Source organism: Selaginella moellendorffii, unplaced genomic scaffold, assembly GCF_000143415.4.
Source record: "Selaginella moellendorffii unplaced genomic scaffold, v1.0 SELMOscaffold_7, whole genome shotgun sequence".
NCBI classification, from domain to species: Eukaryota; Viridiplantae; Streptophyta; class Lycopodiopsida; order Selaginellales; family Selaginellaceae; genus Selaginella; species Selaginella moellendorffii.
This window is the reverse complement of record NW_003314268.1, coordinates 2,923,265-2,944,262: the sequence shown is the minus strand read 5'-3', so window position 1 is coordinate 2,944,262 and position 20,998 is coordinate 2,923,265. Positions and strand designations below refer to the sequence as shown.

Sequence of the window (20,998 nt, the reverse complement as noted above, 5' to 3'; positions counted from 1 at the left end):
AGTAGGATGACCATGAACTTTGCGGAGGAGCTTGATCGCGAGCTCGCCGAGGCTCTCAAAGGCCACACTCCAGGCAGATGATCTCTTGAGAAAGGACGACACTGGCACTGCAGCACCCGAGGAAGCGTCCCAAGACAGTGAGTAGAAGATAAAGTTTGCGAAGCATGGCCGATGAATAATGGCCTTTAATTATTGCTTATAGATTTAATTTGTCATGGAGTTTGTATTAACTTACGAAAATGACGATTGGGGGGTGTTTAGCAAGGATGCCTTTGTCATCCCCAACTTCACTGATATCCTGAACAATAACAGCGTGGTTATAGTAAGGGTGTCGCTGGAAAGGCCACAGTCACAACAGCCACCTGCCTGGGGCACATTCTATCCCATAAGACATCCCAATCTCTGTAAGCAAGCATGAGTGCCATCTTCACCAATTATGACATTCATGGCCGATATTACTTGTTGAGCAACGGGAGTTGTCTTACTTTACCCAGTGTATCCCGTGGAAGAACCAAAGACTTTGTATACGTAACCAAGATCAACCTCGCAGACTCCCAATCTTTCCAATGTGTGTGCCTCATCAAGGTACACTCCAACAGTTTTAGAAGACATCCAGAGAGAAAAATACCTTGTAGGCTTTGCAGACTTGCACTATCTCTTTTAATCTGCAAATTTCACCCTCTATGCTGTAAATATCTTCGATGACAACAATTATCTTTTTCCAAGGCCGAGTCCGAGGTTGCCCTTGAGCAATACAGCTTACAGTTGTCCTGGAAAACTTTCACTTTGGAACCAGAACTATGTGCTTCAAATATAATAGACGTGTGGTTCAAAGAATTGCTGATAATTAGTCCTCCCTACCAGCTTGCGACATAAATTCCTCCCTTGCCAATATAAGGCTTGGTAGTTTGGTTGAGTGGATCGTGAAATCCATTCCATAAACCATTGCATCTGATTTGCCAATGAATCGAGCAACCAAGGCCTTCAGCTCTACATGGAGTGGATGTAGTTCTTGCAAAACAAATATAGCATTAAAATAGCATTAAAATTTTAAATTGAGTTAAAATCGTCTGCAAAGATCCATATGTTAAGTGCAGAACTAGATTTTCAATAGAAGAAGGTCACAAGAAGAAGGGAGATAAGTACTCAGCAGTATTTATGGGTTGGTGGTAGATGGTAGAAAATGAATATTTGTCCACTCCTTCCACACCCTTCAGCAACTCTGATAAAAACATAGTGTATCAGTAATAGTAGGAAAACAAAAAAGGGGAAACCAAAACCACTAGCAAAAATAATCAAAGTAAAATTTGGGTAAGATCCAACGATCTTAAAGGGACTACAACAAAGACAAGAATAAATCTCACTCTGAAACATTCTTGTTTGAGGCTTGCTTTTGGAGAGAACAACATGGAGTTCAGAGATGATAGACTTTCTTAGTTTGCCATTATAGATCCCTTGGAATGATATGTTTTTGCAGTCTTTAGCTCTCGTCAATGGCTGCACCCGCATCATTTCCACACAGCAGACTCCACATCTCTTGGACCTCTAGTATTCAGCCAAAGCTTGGAAACGGGAATGTCAAGGACAAAAACCCAAGCACTAGAGCCTGGACATGGCATCAGCAAAACGCAAGAGAGACAAACCCTGGTCAGAGATCTTGCTGCAATGCAGGTTTGCAGTGATTTTTTGGCAAGCTCAATGACTCAAAAAACAAAGAGATATTGAATTATGGCTTTACTGAAACAAAAGTTGATTGTAAAGTTTACCAAAAAAATGCCACTTGCACAAAAAATAAAAAATGAGAAATAGTAAGCAATACTAGAATGCTTACCTTACTTCTTCCGTGCAAGAAGGAGGTCACAATAGAAGATGGTGGTTTAGCCACTAGCTAGGTGTAGCTTTTGGAGACTCGCTAGAATCTCTCTCTGCACAGCTCTTATGCAGGAGAGGTTCTTTTCTAGTTCAACCACTCGTTTATGAAGATCCATATTTTTTGCTTGCAGATTCATATTTTTTTACTTTAAGGAGGTCAACTTTTACTTGAAGGACATTGACTTGCTCTTGTAGCCTTTTATTGTTAGCGTTCAACTGGATATTTAGCTTTAACTCCCTTGGAAGATAGATTGGTCAATGCTCTTAATCTAAGTATGAGTGGCACTACCTACTTAGATACTTAAGTTGTAATCAACCTATAAAATAAAAACCATGAGAAAAATTGTTTAGAAAAAACATAAAAGAGAAGAAATACTTTTCCAGGTTCTCTTTCTGGTCTGTTAGTTCCACCACAATATACTCCATTTCTACAGCATGTTGAGCTGCTTCATCATGGAAGCAATCTTTCCTCAAGAAAATCCCCCTGAACATAACAAAGATTTCTGAGAAAAATTTCTAAAACAATAAAGAATCCTTACTTATTTTCTTTATCCTCAGGGAGGATGTGAAGATACTCATCCCCGGGATAAACATTAAACACTCTCCCTCCAACTAGCTTGATGTCTTGTCCGTTTGGTAGCATCTCCTCAAGGGAGCGCTCCACTGCATGGCATGTGCTCTAGTAAACTCCGACCGTCACCATTGCCTAAGTGCAAACCAAGAACCCTAAATATCAAAAAATGAAATACCTACCAAGAGATTAGCTGCCAGGATAGAGATAAAGAGCTCCTTAACTACATGATGTTCTGGAGGTGGTGTTTTGCTTCTAAAGACTTGGGTGTTTCCCAATTGCCATTTCTCATCACTTGCCCAAGCCTATAGAGTTCGAGCAAGGAGAGCTAAACCAAGTAGTGTCATTGCAAGGAGCCTTCTTCCCCACCAGACCTTGATGAGGAAGCTTGGGGCAAGTATAAATCATCTCCACGACCAGCTCCTCCTCCACCCATTTCAGTTTCTACTCTTGGTAGATCAGGAGGTGGACCACCACCACCACCACCACTGCCGATTCCTCCTCTGTCAAGAAGGCATTTTACATGCATGAGGTATCCTTCTTTCTTGCCCATCATGGGCAATGATGTGGATGCACATCTCAATTCCTTTGAGACTGTTGGCATTGCCAACCAAGAAGCCAATGAAACCAATTGCCTTCATTCCCTGCTACACTCCAAGATGCTGCTCTTCTCCGAGCACAGCATTCTGCCCCCGCCAGTATCGCAACCTAGGATCTGCTTCACTCAGCCTTCTTGCTGCTTTCCAACCTGTGGGATTCACACAAGAAGTTAGTGAGGAACTACATTCGATTGCTACCAAACGAAAGCTTACAAAGTCTCATCATCTGGTTTTAGTGACTAGTCACTAAAAAGCACCCTCCTCCTAGCGAGAAGGATCAGGTTCACTTCTTTGCAAATGGCCTGCCTCCCAAATTGGCTTTCTTAAAGAAGAGCCAGACTCCCATAACACTCACTGAGGCTATTTCCACAGCTTCCGGTTGGGAGCAAGCTGGCCTGAGCATGGCTTGCTTCCAGCAGCCTTTCTACTCCATTCGTTTGTGCTTGGCAGTCCTCCAGTGATCCCACCAACCTTTCCATTCCTGCAAACATCAGCAGCGTCACAAGCATATCCTTCGCTCACTGATCTAGTGAGCTTACTTGGGCATTTGCTGGGAGAATGTCTATATCCCTTGCAATGAATACACCAGATGTTCTTGCGGTCAGTAGCAGGTTGAGGTGATGTCTGGACTCCTTGAATCCAGTTAAACTAAACTTTGGACATTTTCTTGGCAAGTATTTCTAAGTCATCACATACTTTAGAGATTTCTTGCAATTGTGGCAGAGTTGAAGAGGAAGTCACTACAGCAGAAAGTACATGCTGCTGAAGGTGGTTATAATCGACAGTTCCAGGTACCAGCCATATCCTTCACTCACTAATCCTAGAACCATCTCCAGTAGCATGTACTTCCTGCCGTCTTCAAATCTGCCATAGTTGCAAGAAATCTCCAAAGTATATGACAACTTGGAAATACTTGCTAAGAAAATGTCGAAACTTTAGCTTAACTGGATTTGAGGAGTTTAAACACTACCTCAACCTATTACTGACCGTGAGAACATCTGGTGTACTTGTTGTAAGGGATATGGATATTATCCTAGCGAATGCCCAAGTCTTGCACCAGCTTGAGTTAAGTGCCAGCACTGCAGACAAAACAATCACATATCAAAGCACTGCATATATAAACCTAATACCCCATCTCAGCCAGCTTCTTGCATGCCTACACATCCCAGCTACCATGTCTAGTCCCAGCTCCTTCAAGATCCATTGCCACCACTGGTTCTACAAGGTTATTCACCAGATCTAGTACCCATTTATGCAAATGTCCAATCATCTGCTTTCGTTGCTGATAGCCTGGCCACATTGCTCCCAAGTGTCCGAATGCAAAAGCACCAGTCAAGTACCAGCCCATCTGCAGCATCTGTAACATGTAAGGCCTCCATGCGCAAAACAACTCATTGCAATCCAGGCAACCAAAGTGATCCTCCATGGCATTCCCTTGCTGTCCAATGATCGAGTGCTTGGGGACAATTATGTAAATCCCCTAGAATATTCTTCACAGCTGCCACGTGGTGGATGGTCAAAGTCAAGAGTCATGATGCAATCACAACCTTAGCATGTTTGCAAATCATGAGAGACTGTAAAATGGATTAACAATAGGAATAAAGAGCATATAATGTTCTAGAGGGAGTGAGATTTAGTGTTTCACTTCTGTTTCTCAGTTGTCTACCATATCATAAAAGACAATGGCTACTAGACAGCTGTTCCAACCTGCGATGTCATCTAGCATTCCTGCTGGCAGTTCCAGGATTACACGATAGCCCGATCCCGAGATTTTTTTTAGTATCCATGAGTTAGTAGCTGTTCTTCACTCCAAGGAGAGAATGCATGCCGGACCAGCTCGTCTTAAGCCACCGTTGAAATGGCTTTGGCATTGCAGAAATTGCGACCTTCCCAGAACCTCAATCGAAACGTAGGAATTCTGCCACGAATCCCCTGAGAGCCCATCGCCGCTCGAATCCTTGTTGTCGAGACGAACTTCCTATAGAATCCAGCCAGCTTTTGGTGCTGCAAGTACGTTGTAGCGATCACTACGCACGCCTGACCTGGACAGAGGTTGAGAAAATTCTCCTCGGATCACGCTAATCAAGGCTGGGACACAGCGCCATCAACGCTGGATGGCCGCAAAGAATTCTCGTGCGAGGGTTGATCAAGCTGTGACTGCATTTCCGGCCCCGCAGCTCCGATGCTGCCCTCGCCGGGGACGACTCCAATCCATTTGTGGCCAACCAAGTGTGGCGCCCTTTTACCGTCTTCGACAAGATGCCCCAGCGCGGCATCGACGTTGCACGGACGGTGGCCATGGCGACATGGTCCTGGAGCTCAAATGCAGGCTGATGGCTGCCACCCCAATGCTCAAACTTTCATCGCCGCGCTCAAGGCTTGCTCCAGCGTCGCTGCGAAGGAGGAGGCCTAGCACGAGCTCGCTCCACAAAGGTATGGCTCTTCACTCGAAAGCTTCCAAGCGTGGGTTTGACACTGATGGTTTCGTGGCTAGCATGTATATCGAGTGTGGGAGCTTGGAGGAATTGCGAGGGGATCAAACACTGGGACAAGGTCTTCTGGACGTTGCTCACGACCGGATATGTTGAGAACAAGCAGATGGAGATGGCCTTGGATTTGCTTGCTCAGATGGAAGCTCGAAGTCCATGCTGTGAATTTCGTGATTGCGTTAAACACTTGCGGCAGCTTGGCAGCCAGGAGAGAACTCTAGCCGGAGATGGGAGCTCTGGAAAGAGGCAGGGACGTCCATGCCCGCATTCGACTGCGTCCGGGTGAGGAACAGTTTGGGAAGCATGTTCATCGACAGCCTACCGCCTACACGGAGCAGGTTCTTTGATGGGATGCCGTGCCCTCTTGGACTTCTATGATGCTCGGCTATACAGATAGTGGACAGGAGAGCTAGCTTTGGCAAACCAGACGAGAAACTTCCAGTTGCCCTTGACGAGCGTGGCCGTGAGAGAGCAAGCCCGAGAAAGCTCGCGAAGGTCGCTTCTTTGGAGAAAGCAAGACTGATCCATTCAGCCTATGCTACGACTCGGACTTGTTCGTGGCCAGCCGCCTGGTAGACGTTTACGCCAAGTGTGGGAGCTTGGAAGAAGTTTTTGACGGTGCTCCTGGGGGAGACGTTGTGCACTCACTCATCCTTGGCTACACCGAGAGAGGCTAGGAAGAAACCAGATTGAATATCTTAGGATGCAATGCTGATACGCCCAGTTTTCTTGCTGCTCTCGCCACATGTGCCGGTCTCACAATAAAAAGATCGTTGGGAAGCTAGTCAAGCTGCAAAGTCTTGAAAACACCATACTGGTCCACTCTCAAGCACTAGAAGCCTGGCTTGACAATGCAACCTTCTTAGCAAACACGCTGATGGACGTCTATGTAAAGTGTGGAAGTGTTATGGATGATTCTTGGCTGGATTTCGACACCATGCCTTACCACAACGTCGTCTCTTGGACAGCCCTTCTCCTCGGCTATGCTGAAAACCGGGATTTTCCTCTCACTCTGGAGCTCTTCTTGGGAGAGTGGGAGCCTGGAGCACAGACCTTCATCGCTCTCAAGTCGTGTGGAATCCTGGCAGCTCCAATGCATGGCATATATGCCCGGAATGGAGAGCGACGATATCCCTGCGAACTCAGATCTTCGTGCCCTTGGCAAGCAAGGATGTGGTGGCTTGGAACACGATAATTGCCACAGGGCCACACCGATGACATCTGTGCAAGCACGCTAGACAAGGGCTGCAAACCCGACTGCCATCACCTTCGTTTGCCTTCTCATGGCTTGCAGCCATGGAGGACTCCGTGGCCAGAGAGCTCGTGTAGAAAGTGGGGAAACAGTGCCATGGGAGGCACTGGTGAAGACGGGTGATGGTGGGGATGCCTCGTCTACTAGTTGATGGTTCACATTTTCGAAAGATACAAGCTGTCAATGCACTACATACATGACAGGTGCAAGCATCTATGCAAAGCATTCTCCAAGGAATTTTTACTTGGTAAAGCATTTTTTGTTTACCAATTTTTTATTTTATTTTTTGTCTGGGCAAGAAAACAGCCACAACCACCAACCACGTGGAAGCCAACCAATTACAAAACTAATCAATGGGAGAGCTCACCTTTTAATATTTATGAAAGCTCAATATAATGGGAAAATATAACAAGTACTGTTTAGATTGAATACAGCCTATGGAGCATTGATTAGTTTTTCATCATCTTCTTCTTCTTTTATTTTGTGTTTGTGAGATTAATTGGTTTGTTTAGATTATAGGCAACAATCCAAGCTCATGAAGCACTAATCCTGCTAGTCTAATGTCATGGAGCTCATAGAACACTTAGTAGTGGCTTTTTTTTCATCTCTCCTCTCTTTTCATCCGAACTAACTGATTTGCTCAACTTATGTATACATCAGGATGCTCTAATGGAAGCAAGTGCTCAAACCCAGGTGCCTAGTTAGCCAATTTAGTGATTCAGTTTATCTCCTTGTTTCAGTCGTGTGGTGAATATGTGGTGAATGTGATGAGCATGCATCAATTGAGCTCTGGGTCTTGGGTCTTGGGGTGTCTAACCTCAATTAATTTAATAAAGAATTTTAATAAAACTTTTATCATGCAATTCTAAATTGAATTTTTTGAATTCCACTTTGACAAACCATAATTTTAATTAAATTTTGATAAAATTTCTCTTTCATATAACTCATAAGAGATAAAATGCAATATTGCAATCGTAACACTGTTCAGAAGAAGAGTAAATTTGAGTATGCTGAAGAAGCTCTACAAAATTAAATTTTTGAAAGGACGATAAATGGTGGACTGTGCATTTGGTTTACTAGGAGGTTTGCATTGTTTTCAATTCTCTTCATCTTCTAAAATGAAGCTTTTTACAGGAAATTTCCAGATTCTTATGTCGAAAATCTGAATGCAACCAAATGTTATCCTTGATATTGTTTACGCTTGCTACCTACTCCGTAATTATCTCATTGACAGAGGAGATGTCATGGAAGACTAGATGGAAGAACTTCATCCTGATGATCATCACTATGATCACCACAATGAGTCCAAGGGCAAACTCATCCGAGAAAAACTGCTTCAATACCTTGTTCAATAGCCTAGAAAGGATACTTAAATTTATACTAGTTTTCAAGTAGATGAGCCACGGCAGCACAGCATCAGGGTCCAGGAGCTCCACTTGATTGGAATGGTTGAGCTGGTGCAGATGTGAATGCAGCAAATGATGCAGTGCCTTTAGGCCATCTCCCCTCCTTTTGAAGCACTGCAGCTTTGAAGGGAGAGAGATTGGTAGCTGCTCCCAGTATTTGTCTATTTGAATCAAGCTAGCTCAAAAAAATGTTTAGACGAACAGAAGAGGAGCAAAACCCGGCCTCCCTCTCAACTCTTAACCTTATGAAAGCTCCTCGAGTTATTGAGGTAGGCACCAATCTCATCCAAGGTGCTCTTTCTCCAGCAAGATCAATACCTCTGTTGTGTTTTCAATCAGAAAAGTAAAGTCTAAACATCTTGTGAGTTAAGCTCTTTGTCAGGTTGTTCCTATTTTGATGAGGAGATGTGGAATATCTGGAAGGACTTAGTTACATTTCACGGCGAGAGATGGTGTATACAAGCTTGAAATCTTTCCTCTTGGCTTCTTCTATGATGCAATCGCTTTTCTTCTTTTTTCTTCCATTCCATTTGGAGCAGGCCTAGCTCCTGTTCAAGTTCGTCCGGGAGTGCGAGAGCCATCTCCAGTCCATCTTCCCGGCTGTGATGTTGGGGGAGACGGTGATCTATTCGCCAGCTTCCATAGATCCGGCTGAAGTGAGAGACTCATCACAAGCAGGAGCATTATCTTCATCAGCAGCAGCGAAGGAGGAAGAAGTGATATCGGGGGCGAGGAAGGAGGCGATGGAGAGAGAGAGGATGGAAATATGGAAGGGATTTACAGGAGCGTGGCAGCGCTCCACACTTCGCAAAGGCAGCTCGACCTCTTCAATCGCGACGTCAAATCTGGACCGTTGGTGTTTCTAGGGTTCTTTGATTAGGTCTACTCGTGCTCTGTTTCTCCATTTCGTTTATTTTCTTCGCGACTCGCCAGCGCAATGAGCACAGCGTCCATTCTCACGCTCTACTCCACCTACATCAGCTACGGCCTGCTCTTCGTGCTAGGTCATCTGCGCGATTTGTGCCGCTCGATCCACAGGGCATTCTTCGCGATCAAGGACGCGAATCCGCCGGTAAGCATTTCTTGAGGCTGGATTTGAGCCGGATCCCTGGATTTCTCGCTTGCTCTACAGGGATATGCGCCATTGTGTCGGAGCTATGAAGATTTCTATGCCAGGCGCTTATACCACAGGATCCAGGTAATATTTCGCTGGACTGGTCTTGGTTTTAGATTTCTTTTCTCTTTTGTGAAAGGATTGCTTCAATCGGCCCATTGCGAGCGCTCCAGAGTCGTGGATCGATGTGATTGAAAGGGAGTCGAGCGATAATAACAAGACTTTACAGTAGGTGATAACTTTTTGTGTTTGGTACTTAGAATTCTCGTGCTTTTGGAAGTTTCTTTTCGGGAGCTTCCCTGATCCTTGGATTTTTTGTTTTGATAGTCGGCCCTTCAAGACCCGGAGATGTCTCAACCTTGGCTCTTACAACTACCTTGGATTTGCTGCCGCTGACGAGTACTGTACGCCGCGGGTGATCGAGTCTCTGGAAAAATATGGTGCTAGCACTTGTGCTAGCCGTGTTGATGGAGGTAAAATTTCCGTTTTTTTCCTTTCTAGAAAGTACCTAACTTTATGAATTACAGGAACTACATCACTCCATGTAGAGCTAGAGGAGTTGGTTGCACGATTCGTTGGCAAACCGGATTCAATGGTTTACGGAATGGGTTTCGCGACCAACTCAACCACACTACCAGGCCTTATTGGCAAGGTATGATTTTTCTTTGTGGAATTTATGTCGCAAGCTTATGGCATGTGGTAGGGAGGACTAATCATCAGCGATTCTTTGAACCACGCATCTATTATATTTGGAGCGCGTAGTTCTGGCTCCAAAGTGAAAGTTTTCCAGCACAACTGTAAGCTGTTTTACGTTTGCGTTTTTCTCACTGAATGCTGATACGAATTTTCAGCACCCCAGCATCTCGAAGAGGTGCTACGGGAGAACATTGCTGAAGGACAACCTCGGACTCATCGGCCTTGGAAAAAGATAATTGTTGTCGTGGAAGGGATTTACAGCATGGAGGGGGAGATTTGCAGATTAAAAGAGATAGTGCAAGTCTGCAAAGCCTACAAGGTATTTTGCTCTCTCAATGTCTTCTAAAAACTGTTGGAATAGGCATACGTGTACCTTGATGAGGCACACAGTATAGGCGCCATTGGAAAGACTGGGAGAGGAGTCTGCGAGCACTTGGGCGTTGATCCTGCTGATATAGATGTGATGATGGGTACGTTCACAAAGTCTTTTGGTTCTTCCGGGGGATACATTGCGGGATCTAAAGTAAGACAACTTTCTCCTGGTTATTGTGACTCATGGATGAGAATATCTTTGCAGGACCTTATCGCATATTTGAAGAGCATTAGTCCTGGCCATATGTACGCAACCGCAATGTCACCTCCCGTTGCGCAACAAGTAATATCGGCCATGAAAGTCATAATTGGTGAAGATGACACTGATAGGGGTACGTTTGCTTGCTTACAGAGACTGAGATACCTTATGGAATGTTTCATTCAGGTGCCCGAAAGCTTGCTCAAGTACGAGAAAACAGTAACTATTTCCGTCAGGAGCTACGGAAGATGGGATTTGAGGTCCTGGGTGACAGAGACTCTCCAGTTATGCCGATTATGCTTTACAATCCAGCAAAGATCCCCGCCTTCAGTCGCGAGTGCCTCAGGCGAAATGTAAGTCTTTGCAACTTTGAAGCGGAAGTCTTGATTCTTCTTTCTGTTTTATAGGTGGCTGTTGTGACTGTGGCCTTTCCAGCGACACCCTTACTCCTAGCCCGAGCCAGGATATGTATTTCGGCGTCACACACCAAGGAAGACTTGGAGCAAGCACTAGAGGTCCGTACGTGGTAAAATCCCTTCCGAGTCTATAACCACGCGCTGTTGTTGTCCAGGTTATCAGTGAAGTTGGGGACCTGGTTCACATCAAATACTTCAAACATTGACACAAAAGTCCTTGCTTATGTACAAAACTGGAGACCGCAAACTTTCTCTTCTACTCGATGTCTTGGGACGCTTTGTCCTCGGGAGCTGCAGTGCCAGTGTCGTCCTTTCTCAAGAGGTCATCTGCCTGGAGTGTGGCCTTGAGAGCCTCGGCGAGCTCGCGATCAAGCTCCTCCGCAAAGTTCATGTCGTCATCGTCATCCTAGTCGGGAATTCACAGGAGAAAATGCAAAGTTGTCAGGAAAGAGGAACGATTTCACTGCTAGGTACCTCGTCCGCCTCGTCGAGCGCCTCCTTGGGCTGCTCGCTCGTTGTGTTGGTCGTCTCCAGTTGCTTCATGGCCTGTGTGTAAATGCTCTCCTCTACCTGGGGAATGAAAGAAACAAAGAACACGTAGAACACATTGGAATGGAAGTTGAATCTTCATACCTGTAAGTGGTGTAGCTGGTTGAGAATTTTTTGCTCGATTTGACACAGCCGCTCGGCCTCGTCTTCCAGAAGCCTGGTAACAGCAGCAAGAGAAACAAATGAAAAACAAGAGATATTTAACTTACTTGAGCATATCAACTGGGCTCATGGAGTCCATAGGCCCGGTGCCCATGCTCTCCACGACTGCCTGCTCGGACTCCATCATCTAGGGTTGCAGCCAAAGCAACTGCTAGGGCGCGCCACGTCATTTTATTTTTTCCCTTTTATCTTTCTTCCCAGTCTTGAGAAAAATACGACCGTCGAAACAAAGAAATGAAGAGAAATGTAGTGTGGAAAAACTATCCATATGAATCTAATGTAGAGTTTGAAAGCTCGCATTATTTCGTCCAGCCTCGACAGGTCAAGCACGCTGTGTTCCTGACGACCGTATCGACTTGTGAAGATGAAACTAAGGTAACAATCCCTTGTCTCGCATATCGGAGACTGTGTCATACAGCATTCGTTCGAGTGGTATGTCGAATTCAGTAATCAGCTCCATGATCTTCTTCTTTGCTATTTTCTCGGGATTACCGCCGTATTCACTCAAACCGCTCTTGTCAGCAACGCACCTGGCGTTTCCAGCTTTAATGGGAACCCCGGAAAGAAAATGCTTACTCTTTTGGATATGGAAGCTGAGGGAACTTGGCCTTGAGAATCTCGATGATTTCCCTGTTGGACACCACACTTTCCACGCAGAGATAGCGGCCCGAGGCCTCCTCCTTGTCCATGGCCTTAATGTGAGCTTTTGAGACGTCTCTCACGTCCACAACTGAGATGGACACATCGGCATAGCTGCTTTGGCTACCTGCAAAACGAGACGTTAACAGGCTTCTCAAGCAGTGAAAACTTAGCACAAACCATCCACGAGAACCTTCAAGACCTCACTGCTGAAATTCAGCGTTGGCTGGAGCATCGGGCCAAACACGTACGAGGGGCAGATCGTGATGAGGTCAAGGCCGTACTCCTTGGAGAGACTCCACGCTAGCTTCTCAGACTCCGTCTTGGCTACCACATACCATACCTTGAAACAAGAGTTCCAGTGAGTAAAGTCTACCATCGATAAAGTTCTCTTACCTTCATCTTCCCGCAGAGGTCAATATCAGACCAGCAGCTCTCATCGACAATTCTTTCCCTAGGCCGATTCGGATCGAACAGAACTGCAGCCATGGACGACGTGACGATGACCCGTTTGATCCCCTCCTGTGCGCAGGCTTTCAAGACGTTGCGAGTGCCGGTGATTGCTGGCACCAAAACATCCTGGGACTCAATTACACAGTCAGCCTTATCCAGAGAAAAGAAATGAAACAGGACATACATCTGGATTCTCAGGCGATATGGTTACAGGGCAAGCGGTGTGGAACACAACTTCACAGTCCCGAATCGCGTCAGCGATTGAATCGTAGTCAAGAACATCAGCTTTATGTAGTTTGAGTCTCTCGCTTCCATCCAATTGCTTTAGATGTCCATACTTGGCGTTATCTGAACGCCACCATCACTTCACAAACTAAGATAGGACAAAGATAAGAAACAAGAACCTGGATCGCGGACAGTGCCATGAACCGTACAGCCTTTCTTCAGAAGATCACGAACGATCCACGAGGCAATGAAACCACCAGCTCCAGTCACGCAAACTACCTTTGCCATTCGAAGCAATCTTTGAGTTCCTGCAATTCACTCCTTCCTAATTTAAAAAAAAAAATGCTGCACCGAGGAGACGTGTTTCCTGCTAAAAGTCCAACGGCGCAAGGACTTTCGTCGAGGCGTGTGGGACTCGGCACCTTTTTACTTAGGACAAAATTTTGGCTATGGAGCAGCGATGGCACCCATTACATATTCAAAGGAGGCAGTCCATTCAGCTTTGAAAAGGAGCTCCTTGACCATTCGCATTATGTCCAGAGACATGTCCAACTTACGTTGCCAACCCTGAAAAGGAAAGCAAACCAGCTTAGGCACTCTGAATTGGCACAGCGCATGACTGACCTCGAGAATGACTACCGTCACCATTACCGTGCACACCTCACCATCGAGGTTGACGCGGTACCTTCTCACTTGCTCAAACAGCTCTGCTATGTAATCACCCATCTTCGAAGTACCTCGAACTGACAAGTATTGCTTGAAGGTATTGTCGACATCGCCTACGAAAGCCTGTGACCAAACGCTTCAGTGTGATGTCTTCCCGGCTGAAAACAGCATACCTCTGGATTGGTACACGTTTGATCCTCTGAAAACTCAAGTGCGCAGCGTGCAACTCGAGCTCCATCTTTATCGGAGAGTGCCTTTCAAAGGACGTTGTCAGATAAGCCATGGAAAAGAAAGAGAAGCAATAGATACCTTAAACAGTTCCAGAAGAATGTACCGGTTTCTTTGACTTAGCTCGGCTGTCATTCCCACATCTAATAGTATCAATTGAGGAACCTTTTTACCCAGCTTTACGAACATATTGCCAGGATGGAGATCACCATGAATGAAATTATCTGACTGCCATACCACGATCGAAATAAGCAGCAATCAGCTTAAAAAGTTTCCATACCAACAACATCTTCAAAAGTAGACTACTCCCAAGCCTGGCCAACTGAGAATGTAGTTTCGTCCGTGGACCTTCGTCGATAAAATCTTGGATGCTCCGGCCTTCCTCAAATGTCTGCAAAAATTACCATTTAAAATCGATATAGGAAACCTAAGTTTATCGTAAGTTACCTCAACTAAAACTTCGGGATGCACAAGTGGATAAATAGGCCGTGGAAAAGAAACATTTCGCCATTGCCGAAAATTGTATATGAACCTCATCAAATGTGCTGCCTCAAGAGTCAAATCTACCTGGGAAATGAACGAGACTGGTAATTATATATGCGAGTATAACAGCCTCACCTGTTTTGTCATGAACGTCGCGAATTGCTGGACGGTTTTATCTAGCTGCAAGTGTTCTAACGAAGAAAACTTGGTCGACATTCGGGCTAACCAATTCATTATCACGAAGTCGCGCTGAATAACCGTGCTCACACGCGGATGCCGGACCTTCAAAAGGACTTGTCAAAGGAGAGCTTCAGAATAGATTGTGTACCTTAACGGCAACTACAAGTGGCTTTTGACCTTTGGTTCTCAAAACCGCTTTGTGCACCTGAGAAAAAGTCAAGATAACACTAACGAGGAAGCACCAAAGCACGATACCTGTGCTATGCTTCCAGATGCTATTGGTTTCTCAGAGAACTCCTCAAACAGACGATCTAAAGGTAAATGGAACGCCTTCTCAATGATTTTACGTGTTTCATAAAACGTATGGGCAGGTGCCTAAAGATATTAACTTCAGAAAAAAGTTGGCGGGAATCAAACAAACACAAACCTGCGAATGTAGCTTTGATAGCTGCTGGCATATGTCCGCTGGAAACATATCAGGACGAGTGGCGGCCCATTGTCCCCATTTGATGAAAGCAGGGCCTAAAAGAAAGCACGATACATAAGCTTAATCCTCAGATAGGCAAAAAGACGTACCAGCATACTCTAAAGTTCTCAAAAGCACATACAACCACGCAGCACGCAACCTCGAGTCAGGCTTGTCCGCTGCGAACATCGATAGCACTAACGCTGGAGTGAAGAGAGCAAACAGGTACAGCGTGCGGAAGAAGAGCAACACTGCTTCAACTGTCTTTGCCATGAAAACGAATCACTTATCAGATCAAGAATACCAACACCTTTGCTCGGGATGAAATTGTAGTACCTTTTGCCGGAAGGTGGCCTTCTTGAGCTGCAAATCCGTGTGGCTTAAAGACAGACCCGTGGGTGGAGGATGATCATACAGGCTTCCAAAAGGCCACTTCATTCCACCATTTGCCTCCTCGGCCATTGCCGCTCCTTTGAAGAGAAAAGGAGCACTCCCGAGTGTAAAAGCCATCCACCTGACTATCATCTGAAGATCCAAAAGAAAAAAAAAGTTTAAAAAATCCAGCTTTGAGTCACGAAAGATCAAGCTCAAACCCCAGAAATGTATGTACCTGACCTTTGTGGTTTCCCAAACCAACAAAAAAAGCTGGCTTCCAGTAGCAAAACTTGGCTTCCGGAGAGTGGAGAAGAAAGAGGTGCCTTCGTTGCTTCCAGCTCTTCCACGAGTGTATCAAAAACGCCGCCCGCCTCGCATTGGACACCGTCTCAAGCCTCGCCGCCTTCTCTAGCGCGGCGCTGGCGTGAAATTGGCGAAGGAAAATCGAGGAGAAGGAGTAGAACCTCCATGTCGACGCGCGAGTGGAGGAGCCATACAGCACCGTCTGGTTCCTTGCTCGCTTGAATCCCGACTTCCCCCCAAAGCAGGCGATGGCGGAGCGATAGAGCTGGTCTGCCTTCGTCCAGGGCATCACTAAATCTGCTGGCAACGCGCGAATTTTCTTCTCTGCGATCAAACCATGAAATCCGCGCTCCCGATTCACGGGAGATGGGAGAAAACCGCCTTGCCGACCGCGACGAGCACAAACCCTAAAGGAGAACCCTACAAATAAATATCCGTTTATGGTATATTCCGTTTTAAGGCTTCACATTTTAGGGTTCTTGGCAGGGATGGCGTCACAGAAGAGAGCGCCCGATCCCATTGCTGCCAAGGCTTCGGCGCCATCGCAGCGCTACGGCGCTTGCAAGCGCAATCACGCGCTGGGCAATGGCGGCTACTTGCTGGATGGATGCCAGGAATTCGACACCGATTGCGAGACGAGCAAAATCTGCTCGGCCTGTGGCTGCCATCGCAGTTTCCACACCAAGATTGGGGACAATCCAGGCAGCACGGGCGCAGGATTTTCAGAGGGATTACTGGATCCACCAGCGTCACCAGGAGATAGCAGGTAAGATCGATGATCGATCGTTCTTGCCTTGAAATATTTCGCCATGGAAGGGAAAATGGAGGAGCAGCGGCCGACACTAGAAACTCCAGCACTAGTTCCAAGGGGCGGAAGCCATGCCGCTCCAAGCAGCTCCGGGCAAAGGCCTGCCAGATCTGGACGGACTACTTGCGGCCTCTCTCCGCGGCCCAGGGCCTCCACGGGCGCTTCTGTGACACGAAAGAAGTAAGTCTGGGCGCTTCTCTTCTTCTAAGCTCTCTCTCCTCCTCCACGCTCGCTCTCTTCCTTGCGACCAATTCTAGACTTTGAGCGAGCAAACAAAAGAGCTGTGTTGCAGAGATGCAGCGAGGCGGACATCCACTGTGTATCTCCAAGTGTAGCCAGCTAAAGTGGCCTCCCCACGTCCCCTTTGCTCATCCCAAGGACATGGCTAGCCGCGAGCTCCAAGCTTTCATCAACACATACGAGGGCGATTGGCAAGAGCACTGCCTCAGGAACCACGGCTTCTCGTCGGCCTGCGCGCTTCTCCCTCGTCTAAAGAAAGGCAAGCTTTAGCTTGCATAGGAGAAAAAATGGGTGGATTGACAAGCTTCTCTCTTTACAGACTTGGATCCATGCAAAGTCTCGACCAAAGAACTCCGGCACTGGCTCAAGGAGAAAGGAAAGCCGGTCTTTTGCGTCCATCCTAAAGCCGCGAATCAGTTCGTCAACATGGGGAAGCTGGCCACTATGATCCTCCGAACGGGTGGAAAATGCAAGGTGCGTCTTAGAAACCAAGCTTTCGCGCACTGAAACTTGACGAGACTTCTCTGCCTTGGGACAGTTTGAGGCCGCGAACGGGTGGGACACGTTTGTGTCCGGCCAGGAGGGGATGAACAAACCGGCACTGCCCGCGGGCGAGAGAAGGAAGTGTATACGTACCATCAAGAGGCTCTACAACAGATTCATGATGGAGTTCGTCCAGGAAACGCTCAAAGAGATGGGGCTCGAGGACGACGGCGACTCGGCAGCGGCAGAAGTGTCCGACGGGGGCGGCAACGACGAAGACGACGATGCCGACGCCGACGCGAGCGAGGCCTTGAATCCCACGCCTCTGTGAGATCCCCGGTTTGATTGATCACAGCGGAGCTGAAGAAACAGAAATTACGCACAGGGGTTATACTGGGTAGAAAAGAAAAGAGGAGAGCTACCACGACGGGCGGAAGTATGTTGGTTGTAGCCAGCAGACTCCTCGGCCAAGTTCGCCGCCTCAAAAGTTGGAGCCAAGCAGTGGCTCCCTCTCCGGATCATCGCTCACAGTGTGAGTTACGCATCTCTGCAACTTTACAATGAAGGTGACCACCGATCCCTTGCCAGGGCCATCGCTCTCGATCCAGATGTGGCCTTCCATGAGATTTACCAGCCTGGAACTCAAAACCATGGAAAAAGGTTGAGTCCCAGATAATTAATATATACATCACAAACCACCTTTTGGAGATCGGCAGGCCTGTGCCACTGTAATGCTTGATGTTCTTGGCGTCGAGAATCATCCCACCCCTGTTGAAGTGCTTGGGTATGTCCTGCGGGAGGAAGCCTTGGCCCGTGTCTCTCACCTGGAAGTTATATACGAACGACGTGAGCTAACAAACACACCCGGAAGATCGAAACCGAGAGACTGTGACGCTACCTGTACTCGGATGTAACAATGCTGGTCGTTGCTGCCATTGACGCCCTTCTCCAGCCTCACGCTCGTACTCACGCTGCCTTCTTTGGTGAACTTGACGGCGTTTCCGGTGATTTGGAGGAGAACTTGGACGAGGCGACGGTCGTCACCGAGGACGTAGTCGGGAAGATCGGCTGCTAGTGACAGTGACAAGGCCAACTTCTTCACCGAGGCCACAGGCTTGATCTGCTCCATCACCTGTGCATCGCCACCAAAGTAGAAGGGACTGTATCACGGTGAGAGAGAAATGCGAACGTACCTCTTCGAAAATGGCGCGGAGCCTGAAAGCTCGCATGTCCAGCACGGTTTTGTCGTCCTCCAGCCTCGACAGGTCAAGCACGCTGTTGACGAGCTTGGCCAGGAGGGTGCTGTTCCTGAGGATCGTATCGACTAGAGCCCGCTGGTCTTGAGTCATGCTGGTCTCCTCGAGCCTGTGAGTGAGATCGATGATGGAGTTCATGGGAGTCCGCATCTCCTGGTTCATCACGGCCATGAAGTTGTTCCGGGCACGGTCAGCGCTCTCCGCCTCGCGCCGGGCCGTCTCGAGCTCCACGTTCTGCTGCATCAGCAGGTCCCTGGCCTTGATCGAGTCCTCCAGGATGGACGCATGGGACATAGCAACAGCAACCTGCGAAAATGGTGGCAAACTCGTTACAAAGCCTTTGCGAGAATGTGACTGAAAGGAACGAGAACCAAACCTGGTCGGCAACCGCGTCCACCATGTCCAGCTCGTGAGGTCTCCATCTCCGGGCGCTGTTTGGCGGCAGTACGAGCACCATGAGAGCAAACGGCCGGTGACCGTGAGCCTGAGACCAGTCCCCGACCCGAAAGTCATTCAGGTGGAGAAACGGGACTCTGACCGCCAGCACCTCTCCTGGAGCGTACCTGCACGATGATCTCGCGAAAGCGTTGCCAGCGGCCGTGAGTACGTGAATCGCAACCGGGCTGCTCGAGGGGATGACCACGGCCCGGTTGGCTCCAAACACGAGCTTTATGTCGGGGTGGTGGACGGGGACGCTGGCCGCCACCGCGTTGGGCGATCGCAGGCTCCGAAACAGCTCCAGCTCCGTGCCACTGCGATTCGGCATCCACAGGCAGCACTCCTCCAGCCCCAGAGTCTTGCCCAGCTCCACCAGCGTGGTGTTGAGGATGGTGTGCTTGACGAGGCTGTTGCGAATCTCCTTGGTGAGCATCCTCACGTACTTGCCGGTCTCGGCCTCGGTGCGCATCAGTCCCATCTCCCGGTCCAGCTCGTCGGCCTTGTTCTTGAGGAAGAGCTCGCGGGTCTTGACGCTGAGGAGGTCGGGGATGATCTGGACGAGCTTGAGAGCGGTGCCGCAGGAGACGACCGCGGTGAGCGCCTTGGCGACGGTCATGACCCATTCCACGCCGCGCGAGTGCGTCTCCACCATCCACAGGCTGATCATGTGTGTGGCGCCGCAGAGGACGATGAAGAGGCCGAAGAGGATGAGCACGCCGCGGTAGGGGAAGATCGAGGACTTGAGCACGAAGTAGGCGAGCTCGATCGGGATGGAGAAGTAGGCCAGGGCGATGAAGATGTCGGCCACGTATTGGTACCTGATGAGGAGATCCTCGGCCGGCCACAGCGGGTCAATGCAGTTGCAAGGATCCATGATCGATCCAGGCGCCGACCGCGATCTGTGCCAAGGCGCCGGTGTTAGAATCGAAATTTCCTGGGCGAGAGAAGCATCAAGAATCGCGCATTCGAGCAGCAACAAGCCAAAATCTAGCCCTTTCCTCTCGGCGGATCGATCATACTGCCAGCTATCGATCGCGGACCAGGATCAAGAACAGGCGCGGCGATGGAATCCAAACTCTCCGAGGAATGCACACCCGATCGGCAGGGGAACCTCACAAATCGAGAAAATATCAAGAAGAATCCCGCAGTGCTCTCGCTTCGACGATCCTGGAAGCAAGAAGAGCGCTCACCTGGTAAATTTTCTAGGAATTCATGCCCGGCGCGCGGTGGAGCTAGCTAGAGATTCCCTCGCTCGCTTCACGAGAAGCGCCAAACTGTTGCCCTAGAGAGGCAGTGATGCTAGAGAGATGATCTAAGAACAAGAGAGAGAGAGAGTAGAACCAGAGCTCACTCAAGAAGGCCAAATACCATAATTACCAGGTACGAAATACGGCCGGGTTAAAAAGTGAAAAGGGGGAAGTGGATAGTGCCCGAGTTTTATCCCATATACTTACATACGATTACGATACGAGCGCCTAGGCAGGCGTTAAAAGCCACGATTACCACGCCCGGCCTGGCGTGGCCTTCTCTCGTGACGCGCTGGTAAAAAAGAAAGGACTTTCCCGCCTTGCTATGCTTTGTCCGAGACCCCGAGAGAATATCCGGCACGAATGGGGAGCGAATCTCTCTCTCACGAGATCACTAAAGTTCTAGGTGATTATATCTAAAGCCACAATCCCATGTCATGTGCTACGCCGACTAAACTATCATAGTCCAAATCCCCTCTCGTGCCTAAACTTTATGTTAGTTTACGAGGACAACATCCGATTCAGTGTGTAATGGGCTTTGGCTTGATCGAGCCATCGATTATCTTTTCTTAGTTTTCGTTCCCACCGATCAAAGATATCAAGAGTGATGATGCTGTCGTTCACTTGTCTGGTCTCAAAAGCGCCGCGGAGGTAACCATCACGCAACTTGGATCATTGCGCGACAAACTCTGCGTTTTCTTTAGAGTAATACGATATTTTATAGATATAATTAAATATACTTAACTTTACGACTTGATTCCTTCAATGTTCTTTGAGACAGAAATCTTGCAATTGGCATTTCTTTTGTCAT

At 47.8% G+C, this 20,998-nt stretch overlaps 7 protein-coding genes across 10 annotated transcripts; 3 read left to right on the top strand and 4 right to left on the bottom strand.

Annotated features, from left to right (window-relative positions):
• The first annotated feature begins 9,065 nt into the window (after positions 1 to 9,065).
• LOC9652534 (long chain base biosynthesis protein 2d) lies at positions 9,066 to 11,618 on the top strand. The gene is made up of 12 exons (XM_002966661.2): positions 9,066 to 9,261; positions 9,322 to 9,387; positions 9,443 to 9,531; positions 9,631 to 9,776; positions 9,831 to 9,955; positions 10,007 to 10,100; positions 10,155 to 10,318; positions 10,361 to 10,522; positions 10,577 to 10,703; positions 10,757 to 10,923; positions 10,978 to 11,085; positions 11,142 to 11,618. The coding sequence occupies exons 1-12, from the start codon at positions 9,127 to 9,129 to the stop codon at positions 11,190 to 11,192; spliced, it is 1,434 nt and encodes a 477-aa protein (XP_002966707.1). The 5' UTR covers positions 9,066 to 9,126; the 3' UTR covers positions 11,193 to 11,618.
• LOC112345058 lies at positions 11,143 to 11,852 on the bottom strand. Its single transcript, XM_024670931.1, has 4 exons — positions 11,745 to 11,852; positions 11,620 to 11,692; positions 11,461 to 11,556; positions 11,143 to 11,392 (listed from the first exon to the last, which is right to left on the bottom strand). The coding sequence occupies exons 1-4, from the start codon at positions 11,822 to 11,824 to the stop codon at positions 11,243 to 11,245; spliced, it is 399 nt and encodes a 132-aa protein (XP_024526699.1). The 5' UTR covers positions 11,825 to 11,852; the 3' UTR covers positions 11,143 to 11,242.
• Positions 11,853 to 11,863: 11 nt separating this feature from the next.
• LOC9652533 (cinnamoyl-CoA reductase 1) lies at positions 11,864 to 13,389 on the bottom strand. The gene is made up of 6 exons (XM_002966304.2): positions 13,194 to 13,389; positions 12,974 to 13,137; positions 12,733 to 12,915; positions 12,517 to 12,679; positions 12,274 to 12,463; positions 11,864 to 12,227 (listed from the first exon to the last, which is right to left on the bottom strand). The coding sequence occupies exons 1-6, from the start codon at positions 13,300 to 13,302 to the stop codon at positions 12,068 to 12,070; spliced, it is 969 nt and encodes a 322-aa protein (XP_002966350.1). The 5' UTR covers positions 13,303 to 13,389; the 3' UTR covers positions 11,864 to 12,067.
• Positions 13,378 to 16,122, bottom strand: LOC9634061 (ABC1 family protein YPL109C, mitochondrial). 2 transcript variants are annotated; one of them, XM_024670928.1, is made up of 13 exons: positions 15,648 to 16,122; positions 15,374 to 15,562; positions 15,148 to 15,301; positions 14,999 to 15,093; positions 14,827 to 14,946; positions 14,720 to 14,776; positions 14,527 to 14,673; positions 14,356 to 14,475; positions 14,189 to 14,299; positions 13,990 to 14,136; positions 13,854 to 13,934; positions 13,639 to 13,803; positions 13,378 to 13,581 (listed from the first exon to the last, which is right to left on the bottom strand). In XM_024670928.1, the coding sequence occupies exons 1-13, from the start codon at positions 16,002 to 16,004 to the stop codon at positions 13,462 to 13,464; spliced, it is 1,863 nt and encodes a 620-aa protein (XP_024526696.1). In that variant the 5' UTR covers positions 16,005 to 16,122; the 3' UTR covers positions 13,378 to 13,461. The 2 variants fall into 2 exon arrangements, with proteins under 2 accessions (XP_024526696.1, XP_002966349.2); XM_002966303.2 differs by having other exon boundaries at positions 15,653 to 15,745.
• A 67-nt stretch (positions 16,123 to 16,189) lies between these two features.
• On the top strand, positions 16,190 to 17,598 carry LOC9652532. The gene is made up of 3 exons (XM_002966660.2): positions 16,190 to 16,481; positions 16,532 to 16,703; positions 16,803 to 17,598. Exons 1-3 carry the CDS (start codon positions 16,204 to 16,206, stop codon positions 17,031 to 17,033), a joined length of 681 nt encoding a protein of 226 aa, XP_002966706.2. The 5' UTR covers positions 16,190 to 16,203; the 3' UTR covers positions 17,034 to 17,598.
• LOC9652531 (ethylene receptor) lies at positions 17,042 to 20,268 on the bottom strand. 3 transcript variants are annotated; one of them, XR_002991927.1, is made up of 7 exons: positions 20,131 to 20,268; positions 18,879 to 19,839; positions 18,440 to 18,808; positions 18,145 to 18,378; positions 17,946 to 18,070; positions 17,669 to 17,881; positions 17,042 to 17,606 (listed from the first exon to the last, which is right to left on the bottom strand). XR_002991927.1 is itself a non-coding variant. In XM_024670930.1 (6 exons), exons 2-6 carry the CDS (start codon positions 19,812 to 19,814, stop codon positions 17,728 to 17,730), a joined length of 1,818 nt encoding a protein of 605 aa, XP_024526698.1. In that variant the 5' UTR covers positions 19,815 to 19,839; positions 20,131 to 20,268; the 3' UTR covers positions 17,042 to 17,727. The 3 variants fall into 3 exon arrangements, 2 of the variants coding, with proteins under 2 accessions (XP_024526698.1, XP_002966348.1); XM_024670930.1 differs by having other exon boundaries at positions 17,042 to 17,881; XM_002966302.2 differs by lacking the exon at positions 20,131 to 20,268 and having other exon boundaries at positions 17,042 to 17,881; positions 18,879 to 19,984.
• Positions 17,129 to 17,598, top strand: LOC112345059. The gene is made up of 2 exons (XM_024670932.1): positions 17,129 to 17,237; positions 17,302 to 17,598. Exons 1-2 carry the CDS (start codon positions 17,190 to 17,192, stop codon positions 17,575 to 17,577), a joined length of 324 nt encoding a protein of 107 aa, XP_024526700.1. The 5' UTR covers positions 17,129 to 17,189; the 3' UTR covers positions 17,578 to 17,598.
• Positions 20,269 to 20,998: the final 730 nt, after the last annotated feature.

Coding starts and splice junctions, on each gene's coding strand:
- LOC9652534 (XM_002966661.2), top strand. CDS start 9,127: ATGAGCACAGCGTCCATTCTCACGCTCTACTCCACCTACATCAGCTAC. Junction 9,262..9,321: donor TCAAGGACGCGAATCCGCCG/GTAAGCATTTCT, acceptor CTTGCTCTACAG/GGATATGCGCCATTGTGTCG. Junction 10,319..10,360: donor AAGTCTGCAAAGCCTACAAG/GTATTTTGCTCT, acceptor CTGTTGGAATAG/GCATACGTGTACCTTGATGA.
- LOC112345058 (XM_024670931.1), bottom strand. CDS start 11,824: ATGATGGAGTCCGAGCAGGCAGTCGTGGAGAGCATGGGCACCGGGCCT. Junction 11,693..11,744: donor AGCCCAGTTGATATGCTCAA/GTAAGTTAAATA, acceptor TGCTGTTACCAG/GCTTCTGGAAGACGAGGCCG. Junction 11,557..11,619: donor ACCAGCTACACCACTTACAG/GTATGAAGATTC, acceptor TTCATTCCCCAG/GTAGAGGAGAGCATTTACAC.
- LOC9652533 (XM_002966304.2), bottom strand. CDS start 13,302: ATGGCAAAGGTAGTTTGCGTGACTGGAGCTGGTGGTTTCATTGCCTCG. Junction 12,464..12,516: donor CTTGAAGGTTCTCGTGGATG/GTTTGTGCTAAG, acceptor CTCGTTTTGCAG/GTAGCCAAAGCAGCTATGCC. Junction 12,228..12,273: donor CAGCTTCCATATCCAAAAGA/GTAAGCATTTTC, acceptor TGGAAACGCCAG/GTGCGTTGCTGACAAGAGCG.
- LOC9634061 (XM_024670928.1), bottom strand. CDS start 16,004: ATGCCCTGGACGAAGGCAGACCAGCTCTATCGCTCCGCCATCGCCTGC. Junction 15,563..15,647: donor TGGGAAACCACAAAGGTCAG/GTACATACATTT, acceptor TTGGATCTTCAG/ATGATAGTCAGGTGGATGGC. Junction 15,302..15,373: donor AGGCCACCTTCCGGCAAAAG/GTACTACAATTT, acceptor TTCATGGCAAAG/ACAGTTGAAGCAGTGTTGCT.
- LOC9652532 (XM_002966660.2), top strand. CDS start 16,204: ATGGCGTCACAGAAGAGAGCGCCCGATCCCATTGCTGCCAAGGCTTCG. Junction 16,482..16,531: donor GCGTCACCAGGAGATAGCAG/GTAAGATCGATG, acceptor TCGCCATGGAAG/GGAAAATGGAGGAGCAGCGG. Junction 16,704..16,802: donor GCTTCTGTGACACGAAAGAA/GTAAGTCTGGGC, acceptor AGCAAACAAAAG/AGCTGTGTTGCAGAGATGCA.
- LOC112345059 (XM_024670932.1), top strand. CDS start 17,190: ATGGGGAAGCTGGCCACTATGATCCTCCGAACGGGTGGAAAATGCAAG. Junction 17,238..17,301: donor GAACGGGTGGAAAATGCAAG/GTGCGTCTTAGA, acceptor GCCTTGGGACAG/TTTGAGGCCGCGAACGGGTG.
- LOC9652531 (XM_024670930.1), bottom strand. CDS start 19,814: ATGGATCCTTGCAACTGCATTGACCCGCTGTGGCCGGCCGAGGATCTC. Junction 18,809..18,878: donor TGGACGCGGTTGCCGACCAG/GTTTGGTTCTCG, acceptor CCATTTTCGCAG/GTTGCTGTTGCTATGTCCCA. Junction 18,071..18,144: donor ATTGTTACATCCGAGTACAG/GTAGCGTCACAG, acceptor TATAACTTCCAG/GTGAGAGACACGGGCCAAGG.